Raw genomic sequence first — 17,599 nt, forward strand, 5'->3', positions numbered from 1 at the left:
TAACACTCACCCACCCACACATCACTCGCCACACTGCAGGTCACGTAACACTCACCCACCCACACATCACTCGCCACACTGCAGGTCACGTAACACACTCGCTCACCCACCCACTTCACTCGCCACACTGCAGGTCACGTAACACTCACCCACCCACTTCACTCGCCACACTGCAGGTCACGTAACACGGTCGCTCACTCAGCCACTCACCACACTGCAGGTCACATAACACACTCGCTCACGCACCTACCCACTCGCACCGCTCACCACACTGCAAGTCACAACTTCTTTCCGATTCTTACCTTGCACAGCTCCACTTTCGAATTCTCTCCAATCGTTTCTTTTCCCAAGCTCTTATAAGAACCTTGTGCAATTTGAGACCTGTAACGCTATTTCACAACTTCAACACTGATATCTGTTGAGCCTTTGCTCAGCAGTTGTAATTATAAGTGTTAAAAACAAAAACCAGTGCCGGATTATCCTCGTAGCAAAAGTAGCATATGCTACGGGCCCCGCATTTTCAAGGGTCCTGCGCGAAATGCTTTCAAGCCATCAATTCCGGTTCAGTGATTCTGCACTTGCTCTATTACTATAGTACTATACCACCTTCAACTTTTATGAACGACTGGGTGTTTAAGGTTAGCGATTTGTCGATTGTCTGGCTGTATAGCAAATGAAAAAATACGATTACTTTACGATGCCAGTTAAAAATTGCGTTTTAATGTGTTTTTTAGGGCCCCTTCATAAAATATGCCACAGGCCCCGCACTCGCTTCATCCTGCACGGACAATAACCATTGGTTTTACCTCCAGTGGGACAGCTCCCTTCGGTCACAAGCAGGGGCGGAGCCAGGATTTTCAGCCCGGGGTGACATTCAACAAATTTTAATTTCAAGAATGATTAGAGAGTCAGGCTGTTGAACTAGACGCCATCGGTTGGCGACACGCTCTGACAATGCAGTTGCACGGAGTCCGCTAGACCGAGTGCCGTACACTTATACGCAGAATGTTTCAGATTTTCGATTTTTTATTTTCTTTCGGGGGTGACAATTGTCTCCCCTGTCACCCCCCTGGCTCCGCCCCTGGTCACAAGTCTCGTGCCAAATACTCCGTCACGTTCCCACATCAGTGGTCATCACGATCAGCTGTTGAGACAAACTCCGACGTCGGGGAACGAGGTGTTGCCTGCCATTTGTCAACATCCCACGGACTCTGGGTATATTGAATATGGCCCACAGCTGCGCCGGGCTAGATGGAGTGACTATATAGATTTTTAGATTTGATGAGAATACCCAGACCATTAAACTCGCCTCACGTGAGAACCTCGTTTAACTGCCACTGCTGGCTCAACGCTATGACATAGCCATTGCGTTCCACCTCAGCCACTTGCAGTTGAGTTATCAGAATTCACGTTTTATGGATTCCAGACCTCGTCTTGTGATCCATGTACATTGGCTGATGTGGTCTTTTCCACGTTGACCCAAGCTGCTGGCTGATTTTGCCCTTTGAGTGACATCCAATGTCTGGCAAATCGAAAGGGTTACTGGCTCCTTCCCTCGCCACTGCTTCTTCCTAAGAACAGAGTAGAATCCACAGCTCACGCTCTCCAAATGATGAGAAAAAAACAACTTTATTCGCAGAACAGAAACAAAGCATGATCATACACTATTTACATTTTCAACCGTGACATAGCAATGTAAAATAAAGAGAACATTTTTAAGATAACATTTTCATTATAAAAAAATTGTAAAACTTAATCTGACGTACTCTTTGGTTCTTTCGGTAAAGTCACGTAGATAGAAAATTAATAGATCACGACGTTCCGATCACAAACACAAGCAACTGTCATCAGTTGAGACAAACACAGCAGGAGAACTTGTCTCACCTCATGACGGTTGCTTGTGTTGCGATCGAAACGTCGTGATCTATTAATTTTCTACCTACGTGACTTTACCGAAAGAACCAAAGAGTATGGATTCCTGCAGTCACGAAAGCTTCAAATAAAGATTTAATCTGACGTACATTAAAATACACATCCCAAACATTGAAATAATATAATATACTCTTGACATACACAAACCTATTACGTTACATGCATTGATACCGAACACAAGATATAAGAAACACGTACGAATGTAAACACTTATTCTGCCTGTAGCGTGTGAAGCGATCCCACAATTAAAATTTTCGTTGCACCTTGGGGAATTAAGAAACAGAAAGATTCACAAACAACTAAACGGGGGGAATTCCTTTCATCGCATTTCAAGCTGCCGTTCAAATCTTGGCTGTTCCTGTCCGCGGCATCGTGGCCAGCCCAGTGCCATGGCTTTGTGAGGGCCAGGCTGCGCGATTGTGACACCAGTTTCGGGTTTGGTGGGTACAGTAAAGCGAGATTAGTGGCACTTCTCTGTGCACACTGCACACAGGCGCTGCGCTAGTTTCACCCTCGGCTGCTCTTCGCTCGGAGGTCAACCGCCTCGGTTCCCGCGTGACTGCAATTTTAAAAAGAAGAATCCCACGACTCTCACCTCGGTGATACGCATGGAAACAATGAATTGTGTCCAGAGCGTAACTTGCAGAGCACGGGCACCATCCCCCATTGCCCCTGACAATGGAGAGGAGTTTGTCGCTTCGTCGTGGGGTTATAGTGAGTGGATGAGATATTTCGGTGTCAGACAACCACAGCGTCCCGACCTTCGGGCATCGCTCCCGCTAAGCAGACCGCCGAAGCAATTTGAGGTTTTTCGCAGAGAGGCGGATGAGAGCGGTGGAACGCCGGAACTTGGAGCGACGAGGTTGCGTCCCTGGAGAGTCGCCCGCTAGTCATTGAGGTAGCGGAAGACGCTGCGCGGGGGCTGCTTGGGGCCCGGCTGCTTGGAGGCCGTGCGAGCGCGCTTTGGGGACGGCTGCGAGCCAGGGTCCATCAGGGATCGCCGCACCTGGGGGAGGGGCGGCGGTGAGCATCGCCGTCCAAACACGAACGCGGCATCGGCGACGGCGCAGAGACGGCCCAAGTTTGGAATCCTGCTGCTGTCATGGCTGGGGTGGTGGAGCACCCCAGCACCTACCTCGCCGCACTTGGTGATAACGAGCGGTCGGGGTGATCGATGGTCCACCACCCACCGGTTCACTCCGGTTACTCGTTCAACCGGTGGTCAGTTGCTTCCTCATCGCTCTCCAATAGCTACCACACCATGGTTTACTGTTTCTGTGAAATTCACACGTTGATTCCTCCACTCGTGCCGAGGACTGCATCAACTCCTCCACACTGTCAAACCACCACTCTGCAGGTCGCAAAACTTCTCGGAATCAGAATATTTATTTAAACTTCATCCCTGGAATCACGTCACCGGACAATGTACCGAGTAACGCACACGGAAAACGGACGCAGGATCCTAAACACAAACCCGCAATCGCTCCTACACCAGCATCACGCACGCATCTCAGACAGTTGCCGGGTTTGTCGCTTTGACAAAACGTCGTCGTCGCTCGGGAAAACCAAAACGTTCGCTGGCCACCACTCCTCCCTCCTCTGCCTACAACACATTCCTCCTCCTTACACCTCACTCCTCCTTACACCTCCTCCTATGTCTACAACACATTCCTCCTCGTTACACCTCACTCCTCCTTACACCTCACTCCTTCGTCTACAACACATTCCTCCTCCTTACACGTCCTCACTCCTCCTTACACCTCCTCACTCCTCCTTACACCTCACTCCTCACCTGCGGTTTGCGCTCCTGGGGCTTGGGTGCCGAGCCCCGGCCGGCGCCGGGGGACAAGGCGTGGAAGACGAAGTTGCGCGAGGCCCCGCGCACGGCGCTCGGGTTGGGGTCCGACATGGAGGCTAACTTCTCCAACAGCTCACGGGGCTTGTTGAGGAAGGAGCCGCTCTTCACCTGCAGCACGCACAGCGTACGCACGCACAGCGTACGCACGCACAGCGTACACAAGCGCGTGCACACATACAACACACGCGCGTGTCTCGCGGCGCACAACAACCGCCATTCGCCAATAAGTGGCGGTGACGTCACCACGGCGCTTGTGCCAGGCGATGTGCACGATAAGGCCACGTGAACTGTCGAACGCCCGGCTGGCAGGAGGTCTCGAGACAGACCCAGGTGCCGTGGGTTGGCTGACTGAGATGACCGGTAAATGCACCAGCTGTACCCCACTACTGTGGCGCTCCAATCGTTGTTGTGAGCGTCGCTCCTGTCCTCCGTTGTTGCTGCAGGACGACTGCCTCCAACTGCCCAGTAGCATCCTACAGTCACTCAGCTCCATATCCTCTTGAACAACATCACTCCATCTCTTCCCTAGCCCCCTCTATCCGGGCAAACAAAAGCTGTTTAGGCATGCGGTGGCTGGGCATGCGGGCTACATGACCCAGTCAAAGCAGCCTTGCCTGCTGGAGCTCATCAATGGGACTTTTTCCAGATCTTGTGCAGATTGCGGTGTACACACACACGTGTGTCTTGCGACACACACATGCGCAGTGGGCCCCCGCGTCGTTTCGCTGGTGATCCAAGCTTGCGGGGGAAGTTCCACGTGACTATGGTGGGAGCGTTGATTTCACAGAAGGTGATGGTGTGTGGTGGTGGTGATGATGATGATCGAGATGGTGGTATTGGAGGCGATAGCGGTATTGATGATTGTAAAGGTTATTACGATGGTGATGAAAGTGGTGATGACCGAGATAGTGGTGATGATAAACATAATGTTAATGAGTGATGATGCAATACTGATCATGTTGGTGAAGATAAAATGACACAGTTGCTTTTATAACACATTTGAAAAGGGGACCATTGAAGGCTCTCACCTGTGCGAGGCCAAAGTGAGGGCCCAATCGCACAGGCACTCTACCGGGCTTTGATTGCAGCGGCATCTCTTTCTCGGCCACGGATCCTTCTGCCAGGATGATATCACCAACCGGGTCAGACAGGCAAGGCAGGCAGACAGGTAGATAGACTTCATGAAAAAAGAAAAATAGACACCACATCTCTGTATTCACCACATTTGTATGTAGGTAACATTTTAGAGACGATTTTATACAGAACTTTTTAATGTTACTAGATAAGGCCCACTGAGCTGCATAGCTCTTTTTTAGAAGCCACCTGGCTATCACAAATGCGAAAATGTATATCAGCCAAAAACTCTAAATGCGTGAATGTTGATTCTAAATTTGGAGGGAAAAACCGGAAAACCCAGAGAAAAATCTAAGCTGTCACGGGGAGAACACGCAAACTCCAAATATACGGGAGTCAGGGTTGGGATCGAACCTCCGGCCTTTATACCAGGCGGGGTAATTAACATCGCGCCACCTTGGTGCCAAAATATATATTTTGCGTAATACCCGTGTTCGGTGCATCGGAGCTGACCGTCGCGGTGCGAGTACCCAGACACTACTTGGTAGTTGACTGTAAACCCTGTGTGTATGGGGCCCTGTGTGTATGGGCCCTGTGTGTATGGCAGAGTGCCGACGAGAGCGGCTGATCCGTCACGCGGGCCGCCCGCTCGAACACCGACCGGCAGTCCTGGCCAAAGGGAGCGGCCCACTCCGTTTCTGTAGAGACTTGGCGGTGATCTTCTTGGCGAGTTTCAGAAACTGGCTGTCCTCCCCAACGTCGTCCTCGTCAGCATTCTCCCTCCCCTGTGTTCACACAAAGACAAAGTTCCCCCCCGCCGCCCGCGTAGCTTTTACCAGACCCGCAGTTGCAAGAGGCTGTTTTGGCGAGCTCCTCGTAAGACCGTCATGGCACCAGCAACGCACCCGGCCACATTCGTCTCAAGGCACGCTGGTCAATTTTGGTTGACGAAGGCAGGGAGCATAGGTGTTGGATCATAGTACAATACAACAATGGAGTTTGCTGCACTGTCCTCTGACACACAGCTGCACGCAGACAACTAGCCACACACAATAGGAGCTTGACAGTCACACCATAGACACAGACCGCACACCTTTTCGCGTATCCACTTCTCCCTCTCGAAGCGTTCTTTCCTGCGCTGAACCTCCTGGTCCTCCCCCTCGTGCTCCTCCAGCTCGTGCTCGCCCCCCTCCGCGTCGCCCTCGTCACGTGGGAACAGGTCCACCTGGGACGAGTCATCTACGCGCCCACACCACGGCATCCACCACCATCACCACCACCACCACCACCACAGAGAGACCATCCACCGTCTGTCACCCACCGAGCTGCAACCGCGTACCCGGCCTGGCTCCCGCGGCCGTCTACGGGAGACCACTCGTTCACCTAGACCCCGGCGCACATCATCGTTCGCCGTGTGCAGGAGAGGGGCTGGAGATTTTGACGCCTGTTATCGTCTTAACCACCACCCTCGGAGGAAGCTAGGCTCACCCACAACAACAAGCTTTTGCACAGACGTTGTGTCACTCTTTTGTTGTATAAAGCCGACCATGTGGCTCGGTGGTAGTAGAGCGAGCGGCAACTGAAAGTTCAAACCCCGGCCGGGGTGATTGACTCGGCCCATCATCCCTCCAAACGGTCGACAAAATGAGCACTGCTCTATTTTAAACTGTTTCTATTTTTTTATTACAAGGTAAGGCCCACTGAGCTACGTAGCTCTTTTTCAAAAGCGACCTGGCTACCACAAATGATAGCTCAACAAAGTGGATTATCATTTGGACATTTATAGCAGCCAAATAATCAAAATAATCTCAATCCATGTTTTCTAAATGTGGAGGGAAAAACCGGAGGACCCGGAGAAATAATCCACACGAGCACGGAGAGGGAGACACCGCAAACTCCAAACATACAAAAGGCGTTTGGGGTAGAGATCGAACTCGCGACCATCCTACCCAGGTTTTTCCAGCGAAAGGTTCTCCGGCGGCCCGGCCCATCCGAGTGCAGGTCGCCATCTGGCAGCAGAACCTCCTGGTAGAGACGCAGCTGGCGCTTGTCTTCGTCGAGCAGCGCCTTCCTGTAGCAGCGGGACACCACGGCACTCATTACCCAACGGCTCCCGTCAGCGTGGCAAGCGCTCTCGTCGTGTTTCATCGCACGTGAACGAGCCACATGGCGGCAGCCGTCTCGTCGTGTAACGGTAACCGGCACGTGGCCGCACGATACAGTGCCAAGATATCAACTAAAATATTGTTTTATTTTACCAGGTAAGGTCCACCGAGCTACGTAGCTCTCATTCAGAAGCGACCTGGCCATCACAAATGATGGCTCAATGAAGCGGCTTACATTGTGGAAATGTATAGCAGCCAAATACTCAAAACACGTGATGTTGATTATAAATGTGGAGGGAAAAATCGGTGGACTCAGATAAAAATCCACGCAACCACGGGAGGAGAGAGACATGCAAACTTCAAATATACAGCAGGCGTCAGGGTGAGGATCGAACCCACGACCTCCTGTATACCAGGCAAGGTAATTAACATCTCACCACCATTGCACTCCGATTATTATCTTGTCATTTGAATACTGTTTAACAAACACTCCGTAACTGCTAAATATTGGTTATTCGTTCTCACAGCACAAAGTGACGGAAAGATAACGCTAATTTATTGTTCCCCTACAAATCAGCTACTGTTACGCTCAGTCAATGTTATTAGTATATTTAGTGACTTGCTTAGCTTTCCTATCATTTGCACTATCTGTTGTTTTGTTTGTTGTAAGAGCTTCATAGCTCATCGGATTCTCCCAGTCTAAATAAAGATTCCAATTATGATTCCATTGTTACAACGCAAACCGAGCAGTCGCTGCGATGCTGCAGGAAGACACCAGCTGACAGCTGTTACATTTCGCCGTGTGCGTCGAGCGTGTCCGATCACTACACGAGCACAGAGGCGCGAGCTCGGGGCGAGCTCCGGGGCGAGCACTGCGCAACAGCGGGCTCGCGCGTACCCCACGAACATGGCCGCGAGAACCCCGTGAATACGGCCGCGCGGTCGAGCGCAGGGAGCGGGAAACGCAAGGGCACGGCTCTCACATGTGGAGGCGCTTCACTTGGTCCTGAAGCTCGTCGTCACTGGGCAGCTCTTCCTGGATGTCCTCCTCCTCGTACTCATTGTCCTCCTCGTTGCCGCTGAAGTCCTCGTCGCTCCCAGCCTCGCTCCCCGACAACTCGGCCTCCTCCTCGACGAAGTGGCTCCTCCTGTGGAGGACACAGAGGTGAGGGGACGCATGGGGCACGGACCGGTCCGTCAGTCTATTCACCAGAGACCCCCCACCAAAGAGCAGCGTGCCAAAGACGTCATGAGCCGCTTTATCCTCAAGCACGTGCTAACATTTGGGAGGCCAGGACAGTTGACATTACCGTGGTAAACTTGCCCCGATTTGGAGCGAACGCTACTTGCCCGACGCTGCCCCCGGCAGACGGCAAACTCCACAGCTTGTGCTGTGAGCAGGCTTTGCGCGTCACCTCCACAGCACCATCATCCAGTGCAGTGTGACACCCGCACTCACGCTCTCTTCCTCATTGGTCCATGGCCATCTTTATACTTGGCAGCCACACTCGTCACATCATCTCCCTCGTCTTCCCCCTCTTCCTTGACTTCTTCCTCCTCCTCCTCGTCGTCAGACCCCGCATCACTGCTGTCTTGTTCGTCTTTGTTTTCCTGCCACAAAGCATGAATCACAGCACAGCGAGCCAGGTCAAAGCAACCGCTACATGCGCCGGTTGTCGGGTCGCGTGCGGCAAAGCGGAGCGCTCCATCCCAGCCATGCAGCACCTCCCATAACACTAAATTCACAGGCAAACCTCACCCTCTCTCACGAGTGGCAAAGTTCCTCTGCGAGTAGTCCAAAACAACCCCAACACATTGTGTTAATAACAATGTGGCCTTGAGATAAATGTGAAAAGATGACATTTCTGGCAATGGCCCTTCTTCGGAGCACGTAAAAAGGCACATTCCCATAGCAAGTATTTGCATTTAAGGCCACTGTGTTATTGACGAATGTGTTGGGGTTTCTGACTTTGACGGGCAGAAGAAGTACGTTATCGGTGCGCATCGGGGAATGGATCATTAAAACGGTACCACAAAACCACTCCCGTGTCACCTGTCTCTCTGGTTCGTGTCCCCCCTGCGGTAGAGGAGGGGTTCAGCTCAGGGGCACCTGGTGGTTAAACCCCTGGGAGCTGGGCTCATGGAGCTGCTGCTCGCGCGATAAAAGAAACCCGAGGTAGTCAACTTTCTGGTTGTTAACGTAGATCAAAAACAGGGAGAGAACGAAACAAATTCGGGTATAAAACCCGTATTAATTGTGTATTAAAAGTGAAATATTGGTGAAAACGTGTAAGTTGTTTCGGCTTCATTGTTTTCTAAACTCATCGGTTTCCTTGCGAACGTGTTTGCCCTCACGGGGTCACCGGGCCGCTGACCCCAAACGAGTGAGGAGCAGCTGATAATTATAATTAAACCAGCATTCGTGGACACGGTGCAAATGAGCACGGTTAATCTTCCCCACGGATAATTGAGAGCCAACTGTATATGATACTCTATTCGTGTAGTTCATGGTGACTGGGCCTAGACCACCAAATCCACTACACTTTAGCACTTAGTTAAAAAACGGTTGACTAATAAACGTAAGAGTTGGAGACAGGATGTCGGCAGGGCCAGCCCAGTGCTCTGAACCTGGCGTCACGTAAACCGCCAGGTAGCCGAGGGCACCCCCGCCGTCTCCACCTTGCGGGACACTCGCGAGTTTGGCCACCCACCTCCTCACTAAGGGCCTCGTCGTCTGTCAGAACATCAAAGACTCCTTTGTCTTCATCTTCGCTGCATGATGGGAGGAGGGGGATCATAGGGCAGAATGAAGAAAATAGAAACGCTTTAGAAAATGGACTTAACACCGCGGTGTTTCAGGAGGACTTTTCCTAATTCTACAGCGTGATTTTTATTTTAAAAAATATCGCAGTGAATGGAACATGCAGGGCCTTCCACAGCGGGGTGCAGGGCCTGGTGCAATTCACACTGCGTAGGCCCTCCCAACACATTCAAACTAAAACACGAAGTACCACATCTGACACCGTGATGTTGAAGCGCAGGGTACGGGGCCCAGGGTGGTCGCCCGCCCCGATTTGCTATACCCAAGGGACGGCTCAAGGGGACATGATTATGGTATTGCCAGATTTTGGCAAACATATCATGTGATCAAAGATGCACATGAGAAGAGTAGCGAGGTGCTACCAATATTTTTGTACAGGTGGTTGTACAGACAGGAGCAATTGAATAATTACGTTGCTCTATGGTGACAGCTTGTATCAGGGTTGTTAAACGGCAACCACTAACCGCTTGTATTTTCGGTTACTGGTTCCAAGAGTTAGAAACCGGCAACCATTTTCTATGGAAAGTGAGGAATGAATATACCGATTGGTATATGTACGAACGGCATGGTGCGTGCAAATGTGTGGCCAACGGCCAGCCTAATTAAGTCTCCGTGTGGCGAGTTCATTTTTCATGGGTACAGGGTACAAGTGTAATGGTGCAGCGTTGCAATATCCCGCTCACGGCATTGGTGGCGAGTGAGCTCTGGAAGGTGTCTGCTATATTCTTCCACACTGATAAGACGTGTTTTTAAGAGTTTAGCGCGGTTGGCTATGTAGGGTGCAAAGAAGTTCAACATTAATATATTCACATGTGCACGTACCCAGGCTTTACATAGAAGGTGGTATGCAAGATGTTTTAACTGCCACGTCAGGAGACTGAATCGGACCACGACTTCTGGATTGCAAGTCCAGTGAGATAACGATGATTTCACCACAGTAGATCACTTTCGAGTCTCAGCAGGAAGGTCAACATGTTGAGTTTATTACTCTGGACATTTGTATATGAGTGGCAAACTAGAAACTGGGTGTTCACCAGGTTTTTTTGCATTCGGTTACCGGCATCGCAATTGGTTAATTAGCGCTGAACCTCACGCAGGTCAGACACCTGTAAAACATTTTCGTACCAGTGGCACAATATCCTGTATACATACCCCTCTAGCTATGGCTGTGGTTGCTAGTCAATTCCACCTACTCCGGTGGTCTACCAACGATCACGAAAATATTCAGTGAGACTTTAAGCCCTGGTTACAACATTGCCTGTAGCAAGACGTGCTGGGTGCATTCACGGGTGCTGTGAGATACTGACCCAATGTGGTCCGGCCGGGCCTGGGCCGAGCGATCGCCCATGCGCTGAGCCATTGCGCGGTTTCCCCTCCTGTCTTGTGACTCTGCTCTCGCGATTGGGTCTTGAGATTCAAAATTCCCAGAGCACAGCCCTAGGAGCTCGCCCATATCGGAGTTAATTCTGGCTTTTGGCGTTGGGACCTGGGACTCAAACTTGCCAGAGCAGAGCCCTACTAGCTCATCCATGTCCGAGTTCTTTCTTGGTCTTGGGTCCTGAGACTCAAACTTGCCAGAGCAGAGCCCTACTAGCTCATCCATGTCCGAGTTCTTTCTTGGTCTTGGGTCCTGAGACTCAAACTTGCCAGAGCAGAGCCCTACTAGCTCATCCATGTCCGAGTTCTTTCTTGGTCTTGGGTCCTGGGACTCAAACTTGCCAGAGCAGAGCCCTACTAGCTCATCCATGTCCGAGTTCTTTCTTGGCTTTGGGTCCTGAGACTCAAACTTGCCAGAGCAGAGTCCAACCAGCTCATCCATGTCCGAGTTCTTTCTTGGTCTTGGGTCCTGAGACTCAAACTTGCCAGAGCACAGACCAACCAGCTCATCCATTTCAGAGCTGTTTCTCTTCCTTGGAGTTGTATTTTTAAGCTCAAACTTGCCCGAGCACATGCCAACGAGCTCGTCCATGTCCGAGTGCATCGCGTTCTCCTCCAGGCTCAGCAGGTTGAGCTTCCGTTTGGACGACACAATCTTGTGCGCTTTGTTGCGCCCCACGTTAAGGTACCTGGGGCACATGGGAACAGCACGGACGCTGTTAACACAGCGCAGCCGAAAGTAACGCTGCACGTTAACGCGACTACACGTTACTGGTGCTGTGTGTTTGTGCTGTCGCACGTTGTTTTGTGTTTGTTCCAGCGTGCGTATGTGTTTAACTCGAGTTCCGTGTTGCGTGTTGCGTGTGCGTCTCTTGTGGGTGGTGCAGCGAGGCTGTCATAGGTGCTCGTTATCTCGACTTTTCCCAACAGTATGTATGGCCATAAGGGAGTCTTCGTCTTGCGTGTTGCTCTGCGCGACGTGCAGTACACGCGTGTATCTCGTCGTGCAATTTGTGACGCAACAAGCGGTGGTAACGCGTACTCCTCAAATGTGCACTCCGACGGGGAGTACACGTCGTCACCGACGGGGAGTACACGTCGTCACCATAGGGGAGTACGCGTTGTCACCGACGCGTACTCCCCGTCGTCACCATAGAGGAGTACGCGTTGTCACCGACGGTGAGTACGCGTCGTCACCATAGGGGAGTACGCGTTGTCACCATAGGGGAGTACGCGTTGTCACCGACGGGGAGTACGCGTTGCGATCAACGGCGGAGTACGCGTCGTCACCGACCCGTCGGCATCCAGCAGCTGGCTCTGGCTCTCATCTCCCAGCGAGAAGCGGAACTCGGAGTCCGTGGGGAGCGATGTGGGGCTGCCCGGGCGCTCGGGGGAAGGCTGGTACAGGTCCTCCGAGTCCTCCATGCGCAGGGATGTCTCGGACAGCTTGCCGGTGCTCTGCTGGGGCGGCACGGCGCGAGTGCGCGACGGAGAACGCAGCCCTGCGTGAGACACTCGCTTGGCGACGGTGGCCTTGTCCAGGTGATGCTGAACCGTTGCGGCAGAGTTCGCCGTCTCTCCGGATGTCGCCTAACTGTTTTAGCCACTGCAGCTTTATGTAAACGTGTGTCAAGTAAGTTGCAAACAGAATGTAACTTAAATTCTACAGTGACCCAGCCCCAAGTTCAAGAGAGCGACGGTAATCTGATATAACTTTTATCCACTTTGGCACAGAAGACGTGTCTCTCTAATTATTTTATTCCATGCATCTCCTTGTCATATCTCTCTCTGTGCCCGTCACTTAAAACATCTCCTGCTCCACGTGGCCTGATGCTTATTAACGACAGACACACCACGATGCGTGCAGTGATAGGTATAAGATTTATGGAGAAAGAGGTAGGAGATGTGTAAACTGAGCGGGAGATGCACTGTGGAGACAGGTAGAGTCAAACACGGCACGGAGACGCACAAAGATGTGGAGACACAGCACAGCAGATGTGTGGGGCGGGAGAGAGCAGGGACACAGCACAAGAGACGCGTGGGCGTGCACAGAATCGGCGAGATCGGAGGCGACGCGACGGTGAAACCACGGTGGAGCAAGCGGAGGCATGGTGGCACTCACGAGGGCGGAGTAGCCGGAGAAATGTGCCGGGGCGAACTGGCTCATGGGCGAGAACGGCGAGGGCGTGCGCTGAGCCGGCGCGCTCGGCGTGCGGCTGCGGCGCGGCGGGGGTTGGTACGGCGGAATGGACGACGCCATCAGCTCGAAGCTGCTGTTGTGGCTCTCGTCCTTGTGCAGAGACGGGCGGGAGCTCGAGCCCTCGTCCGCACCTGCACGCGGAGCGAGGCGGCGCATGAACACGCGCGTCCTCAAGCAGAGGCACACTTACACCCTTGTATGTCGAAATATGAATGTTGAACTTCTTTCGCACGGTACGTAGCCAACCATGCTAATTGGAGGTGCGGGGGAAGGACAACAAACTAAATACTGTTCTGAAGAAATTAGTTTTGTAGGAAATTAAATGAAAGGACCTGACTCGTCACAAGTTGGGACAGACGAACTTCTCCATCCTGTACCCAAACTAAACTGAGCTAAATAGCTCTTTTGCAGAAGCGACCGGGCTAAATGATAGCTCAACAAAGTACCGATGATGGAATGGCACATTAATAATTACAAGTTCATGGGCTGCACGGAAATCTAGCAGCTTCCTACCGCTTAATTTTGAGATGATCTAATGTCATGATTCACTTGGAAATGAAAGTCGATGAATCAAAGTCATTATCCCCGAGGGGGCCAATTTAGCGAACACCTGGGACAGGAGGTCATGGCATCTGACTCATCAGACTTGGCTGCGCCCTTGGATGCTGTCGGTAGGAGCGTAAGGCAGGCAACTGTGACCACCATTCCTCGCCTCTGGTGATAGGAAGGTGGGCCCATAACAGTCTGAGACTCATGGCTTCATATACCCCACTGCTATGCTCCCAAAGCACCTTCATTTGTTTTCTTGAGAGAAGAGCCACTCTCTGCATTTTAATGCTGCGTCCATAACGCAGTGCACAGGTACACGCAAAGAACAAATGTATGTGCACACGCAGGTGTACGCACGTACACTGCAGGTCATGCCTCTTCCATCGCACTGCTCCACTTTGGAATTCACCTCCAACATCTCCTTCCACAAGCTCTTATAACCATGTTAAATTCAGTAAGTATGTTAACTCTATATATTGTAACTCTAAGAGTAATGTCTGTTGTTGACCGCTGAATGTTTTGGACCTTTGTGCTTATGTTCAACAACCATGACAAAAAAACCCCAGACCACACATACAGATGCACAAAAACAACAAAGACAAAGATCTTCCATACAGCCTTAACAGACTGTTGGGGTATGTGCTGTTAGCAAGCATACAGATGCACGCACATACACAGGGCACAACACGAGTCCGCGGCCGCACAAAGGAGTCGCTGTGTTAACAGATTCACGCCGCGTTCAATGGGAGACTCACAGAGCTCGACATCCGAGTCATGCTTGAGCTGCACGGGTGTGCACGCCCTCCCCACGGACCGCCTGAGGACGCGGGTGTGGGGGGCAGAGTGCAGGAGAGGGGGGTGCCAGGAAGAAGCGAGCACGTTACCCAATGTGCCAACATCAAGAAGAGTAACTGGGCTTGGGCCTGGATTCATCAGTAGACGCGGTGGTGGCCCAGCCTGTTGATGGAACCGCAGGCATAATAATCCAAGTACTGTACAATACACCGTAAGTAATATCCCTCGTATAGTCTTAACAAATTTTTGAGGCAAGTGCTGTTAGCGAGCACCTTTGAAGGCCATCACGGCACACGAGGTTGGTGGGTGGCAAGCACCACGCCCGACCGCCTTTGTCTGCCCAGTATCAATATTGACACATCAAACCAGATACTCATTTAAGGCTGAGTCGATCTAGGGGAGGCACAGCACTCGTTTACAAAATCGTCGCTGGTGTTGGCTTTGAGCGGGAATCAAACCACTACACAACCGCTCTAATGCACACACACACGTATATTAAATATATTAACATCCTGTAGAGTACATTTGTATTTGTAAATGTAACATATGTACACGTGTATTTTTTTTTACGTAGACTAGCAACCCACTAATTCGCCCCTCCCAGCCAGCCAGCAAAAATGTTATTCTTAGGTATGCCCCTGTCTCTGCACCTTTCTCTTGCCTTCTCTATGCTGTCCATCCAAATGTATAGCAAGGTATCTATTTGTTTCTATCAGTTTCTGAATTACTGTCCCCTCTCTCCACTGTATCTCACCCACTTCCCTCCCCCCATATCTCTCCATGTTTCTCTCTCTCACCTCTCATCCTCGTTCTCCTTATCCCCCCCCATCCCTTTCCCATCTCAATCTCTCTTGCCTCTCCCCAATCCTTTCTCCCACTGCTTTTCACATTTCCTCACCGTCCACTTTCCATTTTAGTTTCCTATCCAGTTCATGCCCTTTCACTCTCTCCCGGCAACCTCTCGTCTGTCGCTTCCTCCCTCCTCTATCTCCCACTCTCACCTCCCTCCTCTATCTCTCCCCTCCCTTGACCTCCCTCCTTTGTTCTAATATAGTACTGTAGTTTGTGTACGATAGCGTGAAAATAATGATATGAGAGTATGATATGGCATCCCGCACATTTGTGCAGGATACAAATCTGGGGTGGACGATAGGTGCGGAGGCGACGTCAGCACGACGCAGGAACCTGGCTCAACGCTGTAGGTTGCGGGTGGCATCATCATGCAGATGTGCACGTGCACTTGGAAGCGTGGCACCCAGCCAGACAGGAATCCACCTGGGTCAACCAGGGCTCCCCCCCTATTAGTCCGACTTCCAGGGTTTTACAGTAGCTCTCTACAGATGGTTTTGGGTTGAACCATGCATTGGTCGGCACGATGTCCGTTATTTCTCTGCACCAGTGGAGTGAAACGTCGGACATCAAGCCGAACAACACGCAATGCAAACCCGAAAAAACATCAGTCCAACACCTGCTCAGAGGCGAAGTATGCATACAGAAGGCGTGGTTTGTCGTGCCATAAGAGATAAGGTGTAAGTGAATTGTCGTCAGAGCTCAATCCGGGAAGATTGTTGTGTGCAAGTTCTCTGTGTGGAGACCATGTGATGAAACTACGGTCTCATCTCATTCCACGTGGGCTCACAACGTCGGCAGTGCAGAAAGCGACACTCACTCTGGCCGCGTGTCCGTCGAGTGGTCGAAGAGCACCATGGTGGCCTCCGACACGCCCAGATGAGCAGCTGGTGAGACACAAACACAGCCACCACTTGGGAGTTGGCAACAACACCACCACAACGCACCTCCAGTGCGAAAGAAGTTCAACATTCTGTTCTATAACGCTGCTTGTCGTTTTTATAACGCGAATTGGATATAACATGATGAATGTATTAGGAAACACAATTTTATAATGCGGATGCGAATTGGATATAATGCGATTAAGTGAACGGAACTACGTCACGCGAGTAGGAATAAGGAGTTGTACGGCTGCCGCAGGGTAGCATCGCGCAAGGCGGGATGCTGCTGGATGCTTCTAGATGCTACACACACCTCAGTCTTTGATCAACCTGCGTACGCATCTCACGTATTGTCGCGGACTGTGCTTTAACCTATATTATATTATTTATTATAGCAGGATTTTTCCACAATAAAGCGTTCTTCAGGAACGCAACAACCACCGCGTTACAGGAGAACAGACTACATGCACAACAAGGAACAACAGCGAGCGGCGGCTGCGACGACGTACCTTTACACTTCGCAAGGGAAGTCTCGTCCTCCTCATCATCATCCTCCTCCAAAGCAGCGGGGGAACAAACGAGGGATTAAGCATCTGTGCACGATCTTGATAGCATGAGTTGGTGAAATGTCTGTCTGTGAGCAAGATTGTACGCGTACAATGCGGCATCAGTGGATGAAAAATTATCAGAGGAAGGCAAACAGCCAGCGAATGAGATCGGAACTTTATCGGTAAACAAAAATATTGATGCAAATGCATCAAGTCAGTCAACAAACTTTAAATATGACAAGTAAGTTCCTTGTACTCAAAGCAATCACAATTCTGAAATATCCTCTTCGATCACTTGGTTTCCATTTGGGCTGAGGTCTCCTGTCCCGTAACGGTTCTCACGTGATATAAATTACTTGCAATTCAAATATGCAAATTAATAATAATCTTAAATTTCTAACCGGCATCTGAATTACACATCTCAAAGTAATCAGTAATCTGTATCTAAATGAGACACGAGGCACGGCTAATAATTGGCAATTTGAATGCAGATCACATTACTCCAGTAATTTTAATGTATTTTGCCCATCTCCGAGTCTTTACAAATCACAGAGTGGTACGTGACCTCTGGCCCCACTGACCAACATCTCCGGTGGTCCCCGCGTTCCCT

General features: G+C 51.0%; 1 protein-coding gene across 2 annotated transcripts in view; it reads right to left on the reverse strand.

Moving 5' to 3' along the window:
* Nucleotides 1–1,610: 1,610 nt before the first annotated feature.
* The window catches only part of CLSPN (claspin), a 28,059-nt gene continuing 12,070 nt past the window's right edge, over nucleotides 1,611–17,599 (reverse strand). The window contains exons 13-27 of one of the 2 annotated variants that reach the window (XM_032952599.2): nucleotides 16,951–16,993; nucleotides 16,381–16,447; nucleotides 14,672–14,733; nucleotides 13,290–13,498; nucleotides 12,462–12,625; nucleotides 11,098–11,856; nucleotides 9,681–9,741; nucleotides 8,429–8,580; nucleotides 7,953–8,117; nucleotides 6,814–6,935; nucleotides 5,958–6,103; nucleotides 5,526–5,649; nucleotides 4,819–4,907; nucleotides 3,725–3,898; nucleotides 1,611–2,938 (exon numbers count right to left, since the gene is read on the reverse strand). In XM_032952599.2, the coding sequence (XP_032808490.2) occupies nucleotides 2,819–2,938; nucleotides 3,725–3,898; nucleotides 4,819–4,907; nucleotides 5,526–5,649; nucleotides 5,958–6,103; nucleotides 6,814–6,935; nucleotides 7,953–8,117; nucleotides 8,429–8,580; nucleotides 9,681–9,741; nucleotides 11,098–11,856; nucleotides 12,462–12,625; nucleotides 13,290–13,498; nucleotides 14,672–14,733; nucleotides 16,381–16,447; nucleotides 16,951–16,993 (2,457 nt within the window). In that variant the 3' untranslated portion in view covers nucleotides 1,611–2,818. Of the gene's footprint in view, nucleotides 2,939–3,724; nucleotides 3,899–4,818; nucleotides 4,908–5,525; nucleotides 5,650–5,957; nucleotides 6,104–6,813; nucleotides 6,936–7,952; nucleotides 8,118–8,428; nucleotides 8,581–9,680; nucleotides 9,742–11,097; nucleotides 11,857–12,461; nucleotides 12,626–13,289; nucleotides 13,499–14,671; nucleotides 14,734–16,380; nucleotides 16,448–16,950; nucleotides 16,997–17,599 lie in introns of both variants that reach the window. The other variant, XM_032952598.2, reaches the window with a different exon arrangement.

Source organism: Petromyzon marinus, chromosome 12 (genome assembly GCF_048934315.1).
Source record: "Petromyzon marinus isolate PM22_M1 ecotype Great Lakes invasive population chromosome 12, UKy_Petmar_22M1.pri1.0, whole genome shotgun sequence".
In the NCBI taxonomy this organism is placed as follows: Eukaryota; Metazoa; Chordata; class Hyperoartia; order Petromyzontiformes; family Petromyzontidae; genus Petromyzon; species Petromyzon marinus.